The sequence below is a fragment of the Lampetra planeri genome, chromosome 5, assembly GCF_965212315.1.
Source record: "Lampetra planeri chromosome 5, kcLamPlan1.2.h2, whole genome shotgun sequence".
In the NCBI taxonomy this organism is placed as follows: domain Eukaryota; kingdom Metazoa; phylum Chordata; class Hyperoartia; order Petromyzontiformes; family Petromyzontidae; genus Lampetra; species Lampetra planeri.
In genome coordinates, this window is record NC_136111.1 from 1,636,747 (window position 1) to 1,658,739 (window position 21,993).

The following is a 21,993-nucleotide window of genomic DNA, read 5'->3' on the forward strand; positions in this document are numbered from 1 at the left end:
TTCAGACCGCAGTGGAGTGAGCAAGGCATTTCACGTCCGCACCTTTACCTTTATCTGCATTGAGAAGTTAAGACAATTTCACGTTTGACTTCACACGTGGCGATAACACGAGGGTGCCCAGAGAAACCCCAACATGCGTAGGGAGAGGACAACGCGGGGTGATCTGCACAGGTCGATTTGCGAACCCACTTGCTCCGCTGCCATCTCGTGACCACCTCGCGGGCCAGCGGCTGCGTGGGAGTTCCACAAATTCCTCCGTGAGCCGCAAACCCCTCGCCTGCAAAGTGCCGGATCACAGGCGTGGGTCCGTACGTGCGCCATCATGCCCGGCTCGCATATCGACGCGTCTGCATAGCATCATCACATCGGAGATATGATTTAGATTTGTTTTAATGTAATAGAAAAAAACACACTGTCAGAGTTGTTGTGCCCCGGGGGTTTAACGCGAATTGCATTCATGGCTTAGTCTGCACGCAACCTGGAATAATCTGCGAGTCAATCTCAGCCACGGGTCGCCCACAGTTCCACACGAGAGGCACACGAGGAACGGTGTGGCGAGAATGGATCGTGGAGAAACGTTCGATACGAGCAACGGTGCCCATAAACCATCCCATTTCGTCAAACCGCGAAATGCTAATCATGTTTTTGAACCTGGCAAGTACTTTAGTGGGTGGCCATCTGGGAATGCGAGAATGCTCGGTGTGGCAGGCTCGGGCTACGAGGTGACCAGCCGCTGGAATTGAAGCTACGCATTCTGGCTTCAATCTGCGTGAGGTGTTGCGTGGGCGAGTCTTTTGCGAGTGTCAACAACAACAACAACAAAAACACTCGTTCATTAAATTGGCTGCGCATCTCCTCGCCGGTGCAGGATGAGGCGGGTGAAGACGACGTGGGGGGGGGCGACGTTGATGATGGCTGACGATGCGATGGGAGACAACGCGATGGGTGCGGATGAGTCCAGTCGGTGGCACCGTGGCGGTGCCGCGATGGCGCGTCCGCGGGTGTTGCGGTGCGATGGCTTGGTTCGATGTATCGGACGACACACAGCGCTCTGCTTGTCGGAGCCTGCGCGGGCGAGATGAGAGAGAGAGTAAGGCCGCGTCTGTGCGTGGAGCACGATCTCCCCGCACCCTCCCCACCACGGCCGAGTTGGACAGGCGCCATCAGTTCCCTGCGGATCCCAGCGAGCGCAGGAGGTCAACATGAGATGAATGCGTTGAATTTTGCGGTTCCGCGCGCGCGGTGTGGGCAATCGCAGCTCGACCCCCCCCCCGCCCTCTTCCTGGCCCTCAAGAACAATCGGCCACCTTCACCGCGCCGCCGTCCGCGGAACTGCGGTGATATCCGTCCCACCCACCCACCCGGGTGTTTGCTTGCTCGCTCGCACGGGAGCCGCAACGCCGCGCTCAAGGCCCTGCTCTGTGAGCGTGCTTCTCTCGTGAACGTGCGGCGAGCCGCCGAGATGTCGTTGTTTTTGTTCGTCCCGGTGAAGTGTCTTGCGCCACGTGCGCAGAGGGGTTGTCGTGGTGGTGGTGGAGGGCTCCCGCCGCGTTTATTTCGCAGCAGTTCCACCCCCTCCCCCGCCCTGCACAAGCATCCGAAAGAGAAATAACACATCGGCTTCCGTTCCGCAGCCCCCCCCCCCCGCATAAAAGTGTAAATATGTTTTTCAGCCGAGTGGCCTTTTGGCCTCGACTTATGTAAGGTGCCGGTATTTGCTCTGAACGGCGCTGGCTCTGGATGAGTTTTCTCGCGTCTCGGTTTCATCAGCGGCCGGGCACGCTAATCACAACCCTGCAGCGTTTTTACCGTGCAGATGTAAGTGGTGAGACCGCTCCGTAAACATGCACGGGGCCCTGTCAACGTAGACAACATTACTATCCATTGATGGCAACTCTGATTGTGACGATGATCCCGCACCTCTGATTAGCACGGTTGGCTACGTACGGTGCGAAAGAAGTTCAACAGACACACTTGATGAAGATGACGCCGATGATGGCAAAGCAAATGATGATGACATCAAAATTAAATCGTGACGATGCCAGCGACGATGACGACTAAGATGATGAATCAGCAGATGTTGGTGCGACCAGCCGAGGGCACGCTGTGTGTGAGCGGGAGCCCGACCGTGGCCCACGGGATCCAGCCATGAGCTCGCCACGAAGCCCTCGGCGTCCCCACCTCGACCCGTGGGGCCACTCACGAAGCGCAGCAGCTCCTCGTCCCCCTCCTTGCGAGCAGACTCGCAGATCTGGAACTCGTTGAGGCCGGGGCCACTTGACGAGGGGTTGGCTGAGATGCCTTTGTTGTAAGCGAACACAACCACGAGCGTGGCACTCACCACTCGCTTGCTAAGGTGGGAATGTGGCGGGGGGGGGGGGGGCTCTCCCTTCTCAAGCGCAGCTGAGGCCGTGAAGAGGTGAAGACGTGAAGACGTCTAGACGTGTAGCAACATTACTGTATCAAGTGAAGAGAGCTCTAAAAGACAGGACCTTATATACTGGTTAAGGGGAGGGGGGAGGAGCCACGATGGGCCGTGGGAGGGGGGTATAAGCTGGTGAGGTGACGACCTGTGTGCTGCAGTTGTGGCTACGCCTCGAACTTTGTGATGTCGCGGGTAGAGAAGCAAGCTCATATTAAGCCGTCCTTTTGTTATGCTCGCCGGTGGGTTATATTCCAAAGCATGCAAGCAGTGTGTGAAACGGTAAAGAACTACTATGACTGTACAATTATAAGGCAGCTAGAGTTTGGCATGGTTGATGGCATCGTTCCAATGATTTCTTAATTTTAAACCATCCTCTCGGTTGAAGTTGTGTCTATGTTTGTATATCTGGATGGCTTCATGGACAAATCTTTGGTGGCACCCGGGAAGTTTGCAGAGTACTTTGGTATCGGAGAAAACAATCTGATGAGAACCCGCTGTGTTGAAACAATGATCAGCTACGGCCGAAGAATTCGTTCTGCCGTGTTTCAAATCTGATTTGTGATCGCGAATTCGGTCAGAAATATGTCGTTTCGTCTCCCGGATAAAGCAGTCACCGCAGGCACAACTCAATTTGTAAACACCGGGGTACGATAAGTCAGGAATGACGACCTTTACGGATGGGATCTAGAAAGAGATAATGTAGTTACTACATCACGGATAATGTAGTTACTACGCCACTGATAATGTAGTTACTACGTCACTGATAATGTAGTGACTACACTACTGATAATGTAGTTACTACACCACTGATAATGTAGTTACTACGTCACTGATAATGTAGTCACTACGCCACTGATAATGTAGTTACTACGTCACTGATAATGTAGTTACTACGCCACTGATAATGTAGTCACTACACTACTGATAATGTAGTTACTACACCACTGATAATGTAGTTACTACGTCACTGATAATGTAGTCACTACGCCACTGATAATGTAGTTACTACGTCACTGATAATGTAGTTACTACGCCACTGATAATGTAGTCACTACACCACTGATAATGTAGTTACTACGCCACTGATAACGTATTCACTACACCACTAATAATGTAGTTACTACGCCACTGATAATGTAGTTACTACACCACTGATAATGTAGTTACTACGCCACTGATAATGTAGTCACTACGCCACTGATAATGTAGTTACTACGCCACTGATAATGTAGTCACTACACCACTGAAAATGTAGTTACTACGTCACTGATAATGTAGTCACTACACCACTGATAATGTAGTTACTACGTCACTGATAATGTAGTCACTACACCACTGATAATGTAGTTACTACGCCACTGATAACGTATTCACTACACCACTAATAATGTAGTTACTACGCCACTGATAATGTAGTTACTACACCACTGATAATGTAGTTACTACGCCACTGATAATGTAGTCACTACGCCACTGATAATGTAGTTACTACGCCACTGATAATGTAGTCACTACACCACTGATAATGTAGTTACTACGCCACTGATAATGTAGTTACTACACCACTGATAATGTAGTCACTACACCACTGATAATGTAGTTACTACGTCACTGATAATGTAGTCACTACGCCACTGATAATGTAGTTACTACGTCACTGATAATGTAGTCACTACGCCACTGATAATGTAGTCACTACGCCACTGATAATGTAGTCACTACACCACTGATAATGTAGTCACTACGCCACTGATAATGTAGTTACTACGTCACTGCTAATGTAGTCACTACACCACTGATAATGTAGTTACTACGTCACTGATAATGTAGTCACTACGCCACTGATAATGTAGTTACTACGTCACTGATAATGTAGTCACTACGCCACTGATAATGTAGTCACTGCGCCACTGATAATGTAGTTACTACGTCACTGATGATGTAGTTACTACGTCACTGATAATGTAGTCACTACACCACTGATAATGTAGTTACTACGCCACTGATAATGTAGTCACTACGCCACTGATAATGTAGTTACTACGCCACTGATAATGTAGTCACTACACCACTGATAATGTAGTTACTACGTCACTGATAATGTAGTCACTACACCACTGATAATGTAGTTACTACGTCACTGATAATGTAGTCACTACACCACTGATAATGTAGTTACTACGTCACTGATAATGTAGTCACTACACCACTGATAATGTAGTCACTACGCCACTGATAATGTAGTTACTACGTCACTGCTAATGTAGTCACTACACCACTGATAATGTAGTTACTACGTCACTGATAATGTAGTCACTACGCCACTGATAATGTAGTTACTACGTCACTGATAATGTAGTCACTACGCCACTGATAATGTAGTCACTGCGCCACTGATAATGTAGTTACTACGTCACTGATGATGTAGTTACTACGTCACTGATAATGTAGTCACTACACCACTGATAATGTAGTTACTACGCCACTGATAATGTAGTCACTACGCCACTGATAATGTAGTTACTACGCCACTGATAATGTAGTCACTACACCACTGATAATGTAGTTACTACGTCACTGATAATGTAGTCACTACACCACTGATAATGTAGTTACTACGTCACTGATAATGTAGTCACTACACCACTGATAATGTAGTTACTACGTCACTGATAATGTAGTCACTACACCACTGATAATGTAGTTACTACGTCACTGATAATGTAGTCACTACACCACTGATAATGTAGTTACTACGTCACTGATAATGTAGTCACTACACCACTGATAATGTAGTTACTACGTCACTGATAATGTAGTTACTACACCACTGATAATGTAGTTACTACGTCACAGCTAATGTAGTCACTACACCACTGATAATGTAGTTACTACGCCACTGATAATGTAGTTACTACGTCACTGATAATGTAGTCACTACACCACTGATAATGTAGTTACTACGCCACTGATAATGTAGTCACTACGCCACTGATAATGTAGTTACTACGTCACTGATAATGTAGTCACTACACCACTGATAATGTAATTACTACGCCACTGATAATGTAGTCACTACGCCACTGATAATGTAGTTACTACGTCACTGATAATGTAGTCACTACACCACTGATAATGTAGTTACTACGTCACTGATAATGTAGTCACTACACCACTGATAATGTAGTTACTACGTCACTGATAATGTAGTTACTACACCACTGATAATGTAGTTACTACGTCACTGCTAATGTAGTCACTACACCACTGATAATGTAGTTACTACGCCACTGATAATGTAGTTACTACGTCACTGATAATGTAGTCACTACACCACTGATAATGTAGTTACTACGCCACTGATAATGTAGTCACTACGCCACTGATAATGTAGTTACTACGTCACTGATAATGTAGTCACTACACCACTGATAATGTAGTTACTACGCCACTGATAATGTAGTCACTACGCCACTGATAATGTAGTTACTACGTCACTGATAATGTAGTCACTACACCACTGATAATGTAGTCACTACGCCACTGATAATGTAGTTACTACGTCACTGATAATGTAGTCACTACACCACTGATAATGTAGTTACTACGCCACTGAAAATGTAGTCACTACACCACTGATAATGTAGTTACTACACCACTGATAATGTAGTTACTACGTCACTGATAATGTAGTTACTACACCACTGATAATGTAGTTACTACGCCACTGATAATGTAGTCACTACGCCACTGATAATGTAGTTACTACGCCACTGATAATGTAGTCACTACGCCACTGATAATGTAGTTACTACACCACTGATAATGTAGTTACTACGTCACTGAATATGTAGTCACTACGCCACTGATAATGTAGTTACTACACCACTGATAATGTAGTTACTACGTCACTGAATATGTAGTCACTACGCCACTGATAATGTAGTTACTACGCCACTGATAATGTAGTTACTACACCACTGATAATATAGTTACTACACCACTGATAATGTAGTCACTACGCCACTGATAATGTAGTTACTACACCACTGATAATATAGTTACTACACCACTGATAATGTAGTCATTACACCACTGATAATGTAGTTACTACGCCACTGATAATGTAGTTACTACACCACTGATAATGTAGTTACTACGTCACTGAATATGTAGTCACTACGCCACTGATAATGTAGTTACTACGTCACTGATAATGTAGTCACTACACTACTGATAATGTAGTTACTACGTCACTGATAATGTAGTCACTACACCACTGATAATGTAGTTACTACGTCACTGATAATGTAGTCACTACGCCACTGATAATGTAGTTACTACGTCACTGATAATGTAGTCACTACACCACTGATAATGTAGTCACTACGTCACTGATAATGTAGTTACTACACCACTGATAATGTAGTTTACTACGTCACTGATAATGTAGTCACTACGTCACTGATAATGTAGTCACTACGCCACTGATAATGTAGTTACTACGTCACTGATAATGTAGTCACTACACCACTGATAATGTAGTTACTACGTCACTGATAATGTAGTCACTACACCACTGATAATGTAGTTACTACGCCACTGATAATGTAGTCACTACGCCACTGATAATGTAGTTACCAGAGGTGGGACAAAGTCATTGTTATGCAAGTCCAAGTCGAGTCGCAAGTCATCAAATTCATGACTCGAGTCTGACTCGAGTCCAAGTCACATGACTCGAGTCCACATCTCATAGGTGGGACAAAGTCATTGTTATGCAAGTCCAAGTCGAGTCGCAAGTCATCAAATTCATGACTCGAGTCTGACTCGAGTCCAAGTCACATGACTCGAGTCCACACCTCTGGTAGTTACTACGTCACTGATAATGTACTGAGGACACTCACTCGACGGGATCTCCTCCCTTAGCCAGTGGTGGAGATTCCACGTTGCTGTGGCGGGGGTGTGGGGGCGAGATCCTTCAATGCAGAGCCACTGTGGACTTCCCCACAAAGTGGTCCTGATTTAGATGACCCCTCCAGAGGAAGGGATGATGGGCTGGGTCAACCCATAGCCAAGATTTTAACGTGCGAGCTTGCAATAGCCAGCCGCTCGCTCTACCGCTGAGCCACCAGCCTTGAATTATCCACTGCTCGATGAACGGCCTCCCCACGGCGTCACGGGTTTGAGGTGCCACCACACACCCACACAAACATTGCACCGACAAAAAAAGCAAATACACCCCGGGGTAGTCTTTAACAAGCTGTTGGGGCAAGTGCTGTTAACGCATGGGGGTCGGTGTGGCCAGCACCACACCCGGCCGCCTTTGTCTTCCCAGTGTTGATGTTGACAGACCTGACTATAGCTACTTATTTAAGGCTGAGTCGACTCTGAATCCCTTCTGCTATCCGTGCGCTAATCCTTAAGGCGCCGCTCACCCATTCACGTACACACAGACACGCACACACATGACATACAAAAACAAAGATCCGCCAACTAGCCCACACGGGCTGTTCCGGCAAGTGCTGTTAGCGAGCATCTGTGAAGGCCGGGAGGACACACGATGGTGTGGTGACGCCAACACCACCCCGAGCCGCCTTTGTCTCCCCAGTGCTGATGTTTACACACCACACCAGGTACTCATTTCAGGCTGAGTCGACCTAGGGGAGGCCTCAGGACCGGATCAGAAAATTGTCACCGGTAGCGCAGCGCGCTAACAATGCGCCACCGCTCCCGATACCAACATATATAAACAGACGCACGAAAACATACACACATACACACGCATACTCACATACACACACATACACACACATACACACACACATACACACACATACATACACACATACACACGCATACTCACATACACACACATACACACACATACACACACACATACATACACACATACACACGCATACTCACATACACACACATACACACACATACACACACACATACACACACATACATACACACATACACACGCATACTCACATACACACACATACACACACACATACATACACGCATACACACACATGCACACACATGCACACACATGCACACACATGCACACACATGCACACACATGCACACACATGCACACACATGCACACACATGCACACACATGCACACACATGCACACACATGCACACACATGCACACACACACACAAACACACAAACACACATACACACACAGACACACACATGCACACACACGTTTGTTTCTCCAGTGGCTTGTACCGCCGGCTGGCCGCGAGTCTCTCTCGAGACCCCACCATCATCCCTCCCGCGTGTGCCTCTCTCTCTCTCTGTCCCTGAGGCTCTCTGCTTGCTGCTCGCTCCCTTTCACACACTCGCCAGCGAGCACCCTCCCTGCCCCTTCCCTCCCTCCCTGCCCCTCCCCTCCCTCCCTCCCTCACCACCACCACCGCCGCCGCCGCCACGCGTGCTGGTGGTGACATCACCAGGCAGGCAACCGCTGCTCAGGCTTGCTGGTGGCTGCGTGTCGCTTGGTGGGACGCGCCTTCAGCGCAGCTCCTTCTCGCAGCCGACCGAGCTCCATCGCACACTCGCAGCGGACGGGGGCCCGCGCAGCGCGAGGGAGGAGGAGGGGGACGAATTCTCGCTAAAGTAGCTGAGACCCCCAAGACAACTGCCGCGCCAGGAGACAGCGGCCCCCCTCACACCAAGGGGACCCCGTCGCCTGCACGGCAGGTTACCGTGACCGCCTTGCTGGCACACGGCACCTGCGAACCCACGGCTTGGTGGTGGACCTCCTGGCACCACCCTGAAGCCGGGCAACGCCAACGCAGCCCTCGGGGCGCGCCTCTGGGGCGGCCCGGAGCAATGCGCCGTCGCCCGCACCTGCAGGGAGCGCTGCTGCTGCTGCTGCTGCTGCTCCACGCGTGCGCGCAGGTGAGGGAGCGACCAGGCGACGCGGACATCGAGACGCCGTCTCACTCACCTCTGTTGGGTAAAGGTGGCCGGGCTTTGCTCGCGGCTCGGAGCGCTGAGCGCTGAGCGCCAGCACTGCTGAGATCCACGGGGATTGAGCCGCTGCCTGTGATGGAAGCGGTGTTCACGTGTAGTGAGTTGATGGTCTAAGCCCAGTTATCATCGGACTTATATAGAGACGCATGGGCTCACATAGAGACCCATAGACTCACATAGAGACACGTACACTCACATACAGACTAATAGACTTATATAGAGACTCATATATTCACACACACACCCATAGACTCACATAGACACACATCGACTCGCATAGAGACCCATAGACTAACACGGCAAGTTGACTGCACGCAAAAAAACATATTAAATTCCTGCACTTAACTTGGCTGAATTCCAGCGCTGAGAATGAAATATTGGGGTTGACCGTCACACGAAGGACATTTCTCTCACACGCGGAGCGGGTGGGAATTAAAGTGCTTCCAACTGTTTAATTCCGAGCTCACTTGAAGAAGGAGTCTCAGAGGTAGCCGTAATACCTATGATGGAATACATCACTCGGAATGCGCCCGATCCCCGTCCGATCTCACAAGCTAAGCAGGGGTGAGCCTGTAGAGTGGTGGCTCTTGGATGGGTGGCCACCGTGCACAGGAGGTTGCTGCAGGCTGCAGTGCAGCACAATGCGCTGGTGCGCTCTACTTTGTTTTGCTCTCTCGCCCAAATGCTCGCCACCTTCACCGACCGGCGTGGTGAAGTATGGTCAGATAACCCCGGCGACTCGCAAGGCGCGCTGGAGAGAGGCCCTCATCCATCAGTGAATTGACAATCGAGAGCTCCACTGGCGGAGCAGTGGAGGACTTTCTCGACCGCTTTACTGACTCTGCTGTTCGCATCCCGAGCATATCCTCCGTGGCACATTCCGGCGTGAGTTGCTATGCCGGGGAGATCATTTACTTTTACGAGGAGCAGTTAAACCGGGATGCGAGGCCGCGTGCTGCTCTATCATTGCCTCTGTAACACCGATGGAAACACACCCCTAAAGCAGTGACATTTACAGTGACCCATTTACAGATACGCCACTGATTTCCCAATGCTCCTCCCTTTCTCACGTTCCTCTCTGCACATCATGAGACGGTAAAGCAAGGCAGGCGGTCGATTTATCCACCCAGAGGTTGAGAGTGTTGAGAGTTCTCTCTTGACGAGCTTGGGTTTTCACCGGGCGTACAGAGTCCATCCTCCCGCACGCGAAAATACTCCGCAAGGAAAATCGTCCCAAACATCCCAAGCCAGACCCTCCTGGTGATTATTTATTGCATTTCCACGGTGAATGAGTTCCCCTTTCGGAAACCCCATGCCCGTGGATCTCCGGGGAGGTGGTTTGGGAAGGGGGCTACTGGAGGAGAGAGGGCGGTGGTGCGATCCGGACGACGAGGAGGAGGAGGAGCAGCCACCCGCCGTGTTTGCTCGCACAGATTTGTCTCCGTGGAGGCGACAGAAGGAATTCCCGACAGCGCAGCAACAACAACAAAAACACCCCCACGTCTCCTCTGGCGACAGCTCCGCCCGCTTGCCAGGCGTCACTTGTGGGCCTCACTTCATTGTTTGGCCATTATTCGATCGTGGGAAAAGGCGACAGCGCCGCTTGTGATTCCGAAACAAAAGTCGCGAGTGTCTTCCTGCTCAAGGGAGCATTGCGACGGCGCTCATCTCCTGTTTGCAGCCCTCGGCGGGGAGCGGAAATTACACATTCCTATGGCCGGGAGCGAGTCTCTCCAAAGGACAACCGCTGTCCTTCTCCACAAAGTGGCGCAGTGGTTAGCGCGCCGCGCTCTGTGAACCCCAACGACCCGCGCTAACGATTCCCGCTCACGGCCACCACCAGTGACGATTCTTCGGGCATCGACTAGGTTCACTCAGCCTCAAATGAGGACCTGGTGCGGTACTTAAAAACATCGCCACTTGGGAGACGAAAGTGCGGCCGGGCGTAGTGCTGGCCACCCACCTCCTCGTACACCGGCGCCCCAACAGTAGTGTGGAGGAGGATGTGGATGTGGGGTCAACACTGTAATATCGTCGTCTTGTGTGTCTTCGTCGACAGGTGTGGCCCAATGTCGCTGCCGGGCAGGCGGTGGGGGGGCCTTTGCCGGCAGCAGCAGCAGCGGCGGCGGCGTCGGCGCTTCGTCGCCCCTACTGCGAGTGGCCGTGCCGCTGCGCGCAGGGGGAGCCGCGCTGCCCCGTCGGGGTGAGCGCGGCGCTCGATGGCTGCGGCTGCTGCCGCGTGTGCGCCAGGCAGCCGGGCGACGTGTGCACGGAGGCGGACACGTGCGACCCTCACAAGGACCTCTACTGTGACTACTCGGGGGACAGCCCGAGGTATGAGATAGGAGTGTGCGCACGTAAGTGTCCCCCCCCCTGCCCTACCGCCCGACTCGCGCGCCAGACGGGGGTTTTGAATGAAGCGTCGGTCAGGGGACGTGGTGGGTGGGGTGGGGTAGCAGTTTCACGATTGAGCAATATTCATATTGTCCCAGTGAGCGTAGCTAGTGTGGGGGGTAGGGGGTGACTTGCCCCCCCCCCCGCAAAGATATGAGCTGGGCCCCCCTTGACGACCACCATGAGATGCGTTTTTAACAACAGTGTCAAAGAACAACAACTTGTTTTCAACGGAGTGCCCCTACAGCGTTAAATATTTGAGACTGTGAGCGTAACGATGCGATTAGGCAAAGAGGAGCCGCGACATAGAATAGCCTCGGTGCGACCGCGCGAGACAAATGCACAATGTTGGGGCCCCAAATGAGCGATTGCCGCACCCCCTGAGATGATAATTTCGTCACTACGCCACTGATAATGTAGTTACTACACCACTGATAATGTAGCTACTACGCCACTGATAATGTAGTTACTACACCACTGATAATGTAGCTACTACGTCAATGAGAATGTAGTTACTACACCACTGATAATGTAGTTACTACGCCACTGATAATGTAGTTACTACACCACTGATAATGTAGTTACTACGCCACTGATGTCGTCACTACGCCACTGATGTCACTACGCCAGCGTTTTGTCCATGTCTGTTCCCCCCACTCCAGCACTCCCAGCCGAGGTCTGTCCATCGCAGCAGTCGACATGGATGCACCACAGTTAGTGTGGTGGGGTAAAGTGTGCGTACTCGCAGCTCTTGCGAGACGTCTGGCCGGCGTGGAAGAGAAGGCCAAAGCACCCCGGAGAGGGCTGCTCTCTTGAGCTCCGTCTAGCGGAGGCCCGTTCCGTCAACAGTGTAGTAACCACTTGCAAGGCTGCGCCTTTAACTTTGTGTATATGCGTCAGCTGCCACCTTGCAGACGAGATGTATTATATCGGCTTTTGGCATTGCATGGGGTCGCATCACGTTACATGGAGCGCTCTTGCCAGTAATATCTGATGATCTGGCAGCATTTGTCAAATTAGCCTGACTCTGCTGATGAGACCAGAAAGACTGAAATTGCCCAAAGAGTTTATTTACGAATTTAGATTTTTGCTCGATATTATTGTTCCGAAAAGTCAATGGGTGGATAGACTCAGCAATACGAAAATTTACAAGTTTGGTGAAACACATAACAAACTTACGCTTAACTTTGCTGTCACTTACACGGTGCACTTCATGTAAATGTTACATGAGATGACACCGTCGTGTTGATGTGAATGCCCTAGACGTCTCGTTTGACGTAGCGAGCTCAGTAACGTGACCCGGCCAATGTAATTGACACACCCGGGCAAGAGGAACCCACGCGTGCGGCTCTCTCGAGAGAGAGCTGCGATCTTCAACTTGTTATGTCACGTGATGTGCCAACGTCACGGCAACCTTTGTTGTCGTCCACGCCTCGAGAGAAACGTGTCGAGTCCGAGTTGATTGGTTGAGGACACCTCTCTCATTTCACGCCGAGTTTCAATTTGATGATGGCTCTTTGAGTGGCAGATTTGGGCCGGAAAGGCGTCACGTGTGTAAACTAAAAAACTAAACTTGACCCCAAGAGATGCAGGATCGTCTCATTTGCAAGTGACCGGACACGTGACCACCTACGTCTAACGCCTCTTGTCCACAGCCCACTCATGCCAACCTCTTTATCTCTCCATCATCTCACTCTCTCCATCATCTTCATATTTCTTCATATATCTCAGCCCGTCACATCTCTCCGGGGGCCATAGCATGGCAGGCCGCTCCACGAGCCTCCATGGGCCACATCTTAGCGTGCAGGTCGCCAGTGGAAGGAGCCCTGGCCCCGTGGTCGATTGTGAATTTGCGATGGGTGGGGCTCTGACAGCGGGCACTGTGATTCATTTCCGGCACTGGAGTGTCACTTTGTATTTCTGGACGTTGAACTTCTTCCGCACCGTAGCCAACCGTGCTAGTTGGATTCGCGAGGGAAGGACAACAAACTAAACACAGAAAATAGTTCTAAAGAAATGAGCTTTCAATCGAGATTATTTAAAAGTAAACAGCTTCAGTGGCTTCCTGACCGGTGCGCATCTTCGTCAGATTTGCTTTGATCGGAAATTGTGCCAATGTCCACGTCACCTGCAGTGGTGAATCTCGTCGAGGCCGAGTTGGGTGTTGGGAATATTTGGTCGAGATGGGTGTCTGGGCTCATGCACGGAAGGTTCGTGCGCCGTAATGCGGAGGGATGACGATCTATGAGAGGGCGATGCACACAAACCAACCGAACTAACGAGACGACCAGCTACGATTACTATGCCTAACCCCAAACAAATAGCAAACCCAACAGTCAAACCATCGCTCTCAACAAGCTAACTGGTAACCACACTAGCCCATGAAATATTCATCCTACACCTCAACCTTACACCTAACCAACCAGACAATACTATTCGTGCTAACGCTAACCCGAACCAACGGGCCCTAGCTATAACCCTACCAGCCCCTTACCCCACCTCTGCTGCCCTCCCATGGCCTGTGCAGAGTTTCGTCCCGATGTGAATATCACCACGAGAATCGTGAAGCAGCCAGCATGATGGGGATGGTTTTTTTACAAGTGATATATCCGCTGGATTGATTTCGTTCACATTCTGTGAGTCGAAGCTCAGTGCCCTCCTTGATGACGCAACGCGTTCCTACACGCCATGGGCCGCGGAAGGATGAATTCTGGATATTTGTCAATTGTCCTTTTCGCTGTTGGTTTGTGTCTCTTCGGCCAGTTTTCTGCAGTGTAAGCCCCTAACGGGAAGGCATCTATGCGCTCAAATTGTGTTCGGAGTGGATCGACTTGACGAGAGTTGTCGTGCCCGATCCCCTTGTCCCCCCCCCCTCTTCCCCATGACGGACGAACGGACCGAGCTAACGCGTAAACCCTTTCCACCTCAGCTGGAAAGCGTTAGGCCAGGCCGCGCTGTCCCCGCGACGTTGATCCCGACTGACACCCCCCCCCCACTCGACCGCCTTCGCGCCCCCTACCCACCTCCCCTTCACCGCACCGCCGCCGACACCGCCCTCGGCCGCACAGACAGCGTCGGCGTGGGCTGCGAGCTGAACGGGCATCGCTACTACAACGGGCAGAGCTTCCTGCCCAGCTGCAAGTACGCGTGCACCTGCATCAACGGCGCGGTGGGCTGCGTGGCGCGCTGCGCGCTCAGCCCGCGGCCGCCAGCGGAGCGCTGCCTGCGCCCGCGCCTGCTCAAGTCGGCCGACCGCTGCTGTGAGGAGTGGCACTGCCTCGACTCGAAGAAGGTGAAGAAGTCGGCGCCCAAGGCGCTGCTGCAGAGCAAGCCGCAGCCAGGTGTGTGTCGTGTGTGTCGTGTGTTTTGGACTTATTTCGCACCGCACGTAGCCAACCGTGCTAATCGGAGGTTCGGGGGAAGGACAACAAACGTACATAAAGCACGTGCGTGCGTGTGTGCGTGTGTGTCACCTCCGATTAGTCACTGATGGGTGCCAATCATGAGCCTGTGTCACGGATGGATGTGTGGGTGATGGGTGCGTGTTATTGCACCTCCGATGCGCACGGTTAGCTACGTACGGCACGAAAGAAGTTCAACGTGCACACATTGGCGGATGTGTCTAATCAGTGGCAGCCATGTGACGCGGCAGCCTGTCGCGACAAGGGCGCGCGTCACGGGTGTCACTGCAGCGTGAGCGGTCCTTGCCGAGGTTGAGTGACGATGAATGTAAGTGGAGTGTACTCGACGTACCCGAGTTAAAAACGCCGATCGGGAGAGCATCTTCCCCCTCCCGCCGCTCCCTCTCCCCCCTCGTGTTCACCTTCTGAAGCGCTCGCTCGTCACCGTGGCGTGCGCGATGACCACCACCACCACGTGACTTTTCTTTAGTGTTGTGCGCGGTGCATTTAGCGCCACAGCGCGCGGATTTATAGCGTTTGTTTTATTTGTTTGCTGGTGACTGTGTATTTCATATCGGAATCGCCTTCAGTGCTGTTGCTGCTGGCGGCAATAAAAGTTGTTTAAAAGTCAAAATTTCCCCCCTCCCGCCTCTCCCTCTCTCTCTCCGCCGTTCCCTCTTCCAACCGCTCCCTCTCCCCGCCGCCCCCTCTCCCCGCGGCTCCCTCTCTCTCCGCAGTGTTCCGCGGCCACGGGAAGCAGTGGAACAAGAACTGCCTGGTGCAGAGCACCGAGTGGAGCGCGTGCTCGCGCTCGTGCGGCGTGGGCATCTCCACGCGCATCACCAACGACAACCCCAGCTGCCACCTGCTCAGGGAGCGGCGGCTCTGCCTCGTGCGCCCGTGCGACCTCGCGCTCACCCGGGGCGTGCGGGTGAGCGCCGGCCGCGGCACCCTTCACATCGCCACCAGCATTCAGCAATTTCATCATCATCGTTATTAGCATCAGAAGCATATGCAGCATCACCATTATCATCGCCATTGTCATCAGCAGCTGCATCGGTAGCAGCCGTGACCAAGCTACTGATGGATATAAAGTTTCCCAAAGCGCCCCCCCCCCCCATCCTCCCGCTCACAGTCGTACGGTGTAATAATTGCACATCGGCTGATTTCATCGCTCCATCTCCGCGGTAGGAATCCTCTCGGGCACGTTCCCTCCCGTGGCTGCCACTCGGTTGCATCGTGTCCGGCCAAAGCTTTTGTACAAAGTTCTCCGTAGGAAACAGTGCCGCAAAATCCATTGTCGGACTGTATTTCTGCGCTCCTGGGTCTGTGCTTCGCGTCTTCGCCATCCCGCACTGACCGGCGCGGTGAACTGTGGCCAAATAACCCCCACCACGATGTCTCGCACGGCGCAGGGAGGCCCTCATCCAGCAGTGCGCCGAAAGCAGGCTGCGTACCGCGGACTCGAACGCAACATCGACCGCTGCGTCTCTACCCACAGTGGGCGGACGAACACGAGATGACGAAAGACGCGCGTGCGTGTGCGCGTGCGTGCAGGACGGCAAGAAGTGCGTGCGCGTGTACGTGGCGGAGAAGCCGGTGCGCCTCGAGCTGTCGGGCTGCGTGTCGCGCTCCGCCTTCCAGCTGCGCTACTGCGGCGGCTGCACGGACGGGCGCTGCTGCCGGCCCCTGCGCACGCACACGATCCCCGTCGACTTCGACTGCCCCAACGACGGAGGGCGCGGCGGCGTCGGCGGCGGCGGCGCCGCGGGGGCCGCGGGGGCCGCCACCGGCACCGCCGCGACCGTCACGTGGAACGTCATGTGGGTTCGGAGCTGCTCGTGCCACTGGGACTGCGTGAACCCCAACGACATGTTCGCCGAGCTCGGCAACTTCCAGGCGCTCGAGGAGGAGGAGCAGGAGCAGGAAGAGGGGAACGCGCGCGCCATCGAGAACTAAGCGAGGCTGAGAACGGCTCGATCCGCCCCCGGAGATCCGTCGAGAGGGGGAGCAGCGAACGTCGCGTTGTGCGCGCTTTCTCTTGTCGTCACCAGGGCTTCATTTCTCAACGAATATTCCCCTCCGGATCGCTGCCGATGCAATTGCAGTGGCTGGCATGTGATTAGTCGTAGCCAGCTGCTGCGAGGAGAGGTATACTGGATGTGGGGCGCCAGCTGTGGATAGATTTTCTGGGTCGCCGATCCAGACATATCCAGATGAAATGAAGCCCTGGTTATTGTGGGAGTTACAACAGCTGTTCAATCTGTTGCGCGACATCCCAACGTTACCGCATTTATCGGGCCCGACGAACGTGTAATTATCGAACATTCATTTTTTTCCGACACCGCGCCGATGTCTCGATCATTACCGACAGGTCAAACGTGTTTCAGTCACTCGTCAAGATGTGTGCATAGTTCACAGCGTACGTGGACAGCCGTTCGTGGAAGACAAGGTGAAGGCGTTTCTGTTTCCGCCGCTAACGTGGCTTCGGCTAAGCATGCTCCTCTCACCGCGTGCTGATGGGAGAATCGGCCTCTCCATCCAGTGTCCGGTGAAAATGCGGCAATGTTTCCGTCACCGAAGATGTGGAGGGTGACATCTCCCACGACGGCGCATGTCACCCGGTTCACCAACGCGCGAATCGCGCTCCGTGTGCGAGAGGCGAGCGGTCGGAGCCGGCGCGTCGTGTCGAGCGATCGCGTGTTTGACAGCAGCGATGGCGACTCCGTGTTGGGATGATTGTGATGATGGCGGTGATGTCGATGATAATGGCGATTGTCAATGATTGGATTGTGAATGTCAGCAGCTGCAACCGACGAGTGGCCTGGTGATAACAATGTGGGCGACTGCCTACGAGTTTGCGCCCCGAACAGGGTCGATGCGTTAGGTGCACTTTGTCGAGAATTCTTTCTCAAAGAAAGCCATTTAAAAAAAAAAAGTCAAAGTGTCTCCATGTTCAGATGAGCGTGGGGTGGTGCTAATGTCCGTCGGTGGCCTCGAAACAGCCATGGAAATTCCACATTTATCGTGGGGGAAACGTTTTTCCACCACATGGCAACTACCACTGCCTCGAAAGCCATTGTAAGCACTTTAACCCAAACGGGTTAATGTTGGAATCGAAGCGAAATTGAAAAGGAATAAAAAAAAATGTGCATAAGATATTAAGAGGACTTCCGCTCAGCACAACCACACCCTTCGTATGTACTGCATGTGTATGCATGTTGAACTTTCTTTCGCACCGTACGTAGCCAACTGTGCTAATAAGAGTGTGCGGGGTCGGAGGACGACAAACCGAACGCACCTCGCCGTGCGACTCTTCTTCTGCAGCGGATGCCGACGCCAGCCGGGTTCCACAAGACCCGTCTCCCTGATGCTCACGCGATAAAGCAGAGCACAGACAGACGGACACAGTGGCCCCCAGAGTTCTCTCACAGCTCCCCTATTTGCGTGCCGACACGGCCCGTGTTCTCCTATAACGGCGCCGCTAGTCGCGTTCCTGAATAACACACCGCGTTATGGAAAAATCGCATTCCAATAAATAATTTAGAACACGGGGGGTAGAGCGCCAGTCCTCGATAACACGCGAGGTGCGTAACTCAGGCCGAACATAGACTGAGATGCGTGGGGTGGCATCTAGAAGCATCCAGCAGCATCCCACGGCCTTGCGCGATGCTACGCCGAGGCAGCCGTACGGCCGCTTATTCCTCCTACTCGCGCGACGTAGCTCCGTTCACTCAATCGCGTTGTAGCCAAATCGCATCCGCGTTATAGAAAATGTGCTCCCTAAAAACATTGAATCGCGTTATATCCCATTCGCGTTATGAAAACATGCGGCGTTATAGGAGAGCAGGCTGTACTTGATTCGCGGTGGGCGTTATGGTGCCGGCATGTCTGCTGCTGGTCCATGATCCCAGACCCAGGGATATCTCACTTGTAAACAACCTCCTGGGGTGGCATCGCCCTCGTGTGCCACCAATTGCCGAACGTGGCCAGAGTGATTTACGTGACAAGCGTTTTAAATGAGCGATGTTGGCAAGTAATTCACCCACATTGGCCGCCTAAATCGGAAACGGCTAAAGTGTTGCTACGTTTGTTGGTACCAAGTTGTGTTCTGTCCCATGGACTATTCTACCTGGTAACTGCAAGACGGAGCTGCTAACTTGTTCATTTAATGTACGCTGATAATGCCAGCTTGCTTTTCTTGCTTGTGAATGTTGCAAGGGTTGAAACCATTGCATGTTAAGTGCTTTTCCTGCCACATTGTTCCAACTGAAGAATGGGGGCAGTGGAGGTGACCAGGTTGGTTTAAAGGTCAGAGCGCTAAGCCATCACGATGGAAATCCTGGCATTGGATCCCAGGTTTCAGCCGCCCGTGATGGATCTGTTCTCCAGTGTGATGAGCTGATCATCTCAGCCTGGTTCAAAATTACTGCAAAGAAAGAAAAAAAATCACACTAAAATAGCTTTTGCAATGTTCGGTGTCATATAATGAACACATTTTGCAGAGTATCCAAGTAGTCACATTCGTGTGGACGAAGAGGTCAACTGAAGCGACCTCAGCAATAGTTCTGTGATCTCATCTCGTGCGGCCGTTCTCCGGCACAAGGTGGTACACTCCTGGCTGCACAGTTTAGAATGGGATGTCTTTATCTCAGCACGTGATGCTATTACAATTGGAATACAAGGGGTGGGCGGTGATGGGGGAAAGTCAGTATAATGCAGAATTATAAAGTTACGATGATGAAATAACTCTTAATCACGTAAACCATTGCCTAATATAATGTCACCGTGTATCAAGCGGCACAAACTCAGGAGCAATTAAACAGCTCACTCAGCCTAACGACAAATTAATGAATGTTAGCGATAGCACAAATTACATTTACCGAGCAATGAACATCACGTTGTGTGCGGCTTGCGGAGCTAACGGAGCATTGAGACAATTCCACCGTGAAGAGAACAAAAAGCAAGCCACGCGTTTAAAATCCTCTGCAATTATTGTACAGCCTTCTTTGCTATGCCACTGCTGGGCGAGGGCCTCCCCATGCCTTGTGGGTCGCGTGGGTTGTTTAAGCATCCTTCAGGCTAGTCAGCGCAGATAAGTGAAGGCGGGTAGCATAGGCGTTGGAGCGCACTACGGTACAACAATGCTGTGCGCTGCACGGTGCTCTGCCGACAATGTAGCCCCGCAGCAGCAGAGAGCGCCTGTGTGATGAGTGGTGGCCACCCATCCATTCCTTCGAAGTGGCAATCCAGACATGAGGTCAATTGTTTGGGCCACTGGCCTATTGTGTATTGGAAGACACCACGGCTGCTGCCTCCACGTGTAATCGAGCGCCCACACAGGATTGGTCGTTCGGACACAGCAACTGCGAGCACACAGACCACGATGGGCTTTTCCCCACCGGGAATCTGCAGAGCCGTAGCGTCCTGTCGTGAAGTGTTCGTTCACATGGCCGAGCTGCAGAGGCCAAGGAGTCGCGAGTTTGTGGGGCATAGCTTCCAAGCGGCGCCAAGGCGAGTTTTACTCAGCTCCCTCCCAGAACCGCCGAAAGGCCACACCTGTGGCCCTTACGACCGCAGAAGCGCCGAGTTGATGCGGAGAAAAATGTCCCCGCATGCATGCACGATGCTCGACGCAGTGAACGTCGCTGCGAAGGACGCTGCTGTTCTCGGTAATTCCCTCCCTCCGAGGTGTTTGGCTTCTCGACGACGGCTCCAGGAACGTGGAACAAAAACGTCGTGACATCGTGCGCCGAAACGACCGGCGGTACAGAAAGCAGATGGGAGAACGATGAAAACGATTTCTTAGGATGCCCACGGCATAGGCTTAAGGCTACGGCGCTCGCTGGCGTGCAGGGCTGTGAACGCGCTTGGCAGACTCGGCTCACACGCGGGCCAGCGGAAGCGGTAACAGAACACACGATCTCCTTACTCGCACGGTGCCAACCACTGGCCACCATGCCTGGCCGCACTCGTGTGCCATCTGTGAGCTCCTGATCACGGATGGCCTCAAGGGTGACGGGAGTGTTCCTATGACTGGCGCTAAGGGCAGGCGATCAGGGAAGCGCTCGGGCTGCGCGCTCGGCCTTGAAGTCGTGTAAATGTATATCCTCAAGTAGTGCTTGTGGCTTTTTATTTTATTCCCCGGCGTATATTTGCTGCAAACGAAATAAAAATAAAGCAAGATGGGTTTTTTCACAACCGGTGCTTAAATGTTGAGATGCGTGTTTTGACATTATCAGTGGCACAGGTGCCACATTCATCATAAGCATAAGTTCAACTTGTGCGGCAATGTTTGCTCGCTCTGAAGCGAGGAGACGACTCAGAGACGCGAGGAACCAGACAAACGGGAGGGCGGCAGCAGCAGCCACGCGGTCAACAGGCGCCAACAATTGTGCAAGCTCTGCTGTCCTCTATGTTGAACTTCTTTCGCACCGTACATAGCCAACCGTGCCAAGTGGAGGTGCGGGGGAAGGACAAACTTAACACAAGCAGTTTTACAATGGGGGATTGATGGCCGCAGTGAGCAGACACAGGGCTGTGACTCCAAAGACCGGAACAGCCCAGAACGAGCATGTCCAGAGCTTCGGCTGTCAGGGACATCGCCACCTAACCAGCAAGGGGCCACGTGGCGAGGTACCAGAGGCGCCGCACACTTGCCACTTAATCGCGACGTGTAACACCCACTCAGCCGACATCCCGTGGCAACTCGTGGCACATCGTTACCGCGTAACTTTACGGTAAGCAGACTCAACAAAAGCATCCCCGTGTCAA

At 52.2% G+C, this 21,993-nt stretch overlaps 1 protein-coding gene and 1 long non-coding RNA gene across 2 annotated transcripts; one reads left to right on the plus strand and one right to left on the minus strand.

Annotated features, from left to right (window-relative positions):
* Positions 1–372: 372 nt before the first annotated feature.
* Positions 373–1,585, minus strand: LOC144719189 (uncharacterized). Its single transcript, XR_013585552.1, has 2 exons — positions 1,362–1,585; positions 373–1,065 (listed from the first exon to the last, which is right to left on the minus strand). It is a non-coding gene; the product is annotated as an uncharacterized LOC144719189 (long non-coding RNA).
* A 7,280-nt stretch (positions 1,586–8,865) lies between these two features.
* LOC144718626 (CCN family member 2-like) lies at positions 8,866–18,378 on the plus strand. The gene is made up of 5 exons (XM_078594023.1): positions 8,866–9,349; positions 11,484–11,781; positions 14,887–15,159; positions 15,957–16,150; positions 16,777–18,378. Exons 1-5 carry the CDS (start codon positions 9,281–9,283, stop codon positions 17,176–17,178), a joined length of 1,236 nt encoding a protein of 411 aa, XP_078450149.1. The 5' UTR covers positions 8,866–9,280; the 3' UTR covers positions 17,179–18,378.
* The last annotated feature ends 3,615 nt before the right edge of the window (positions 18,379–21,993 follow it).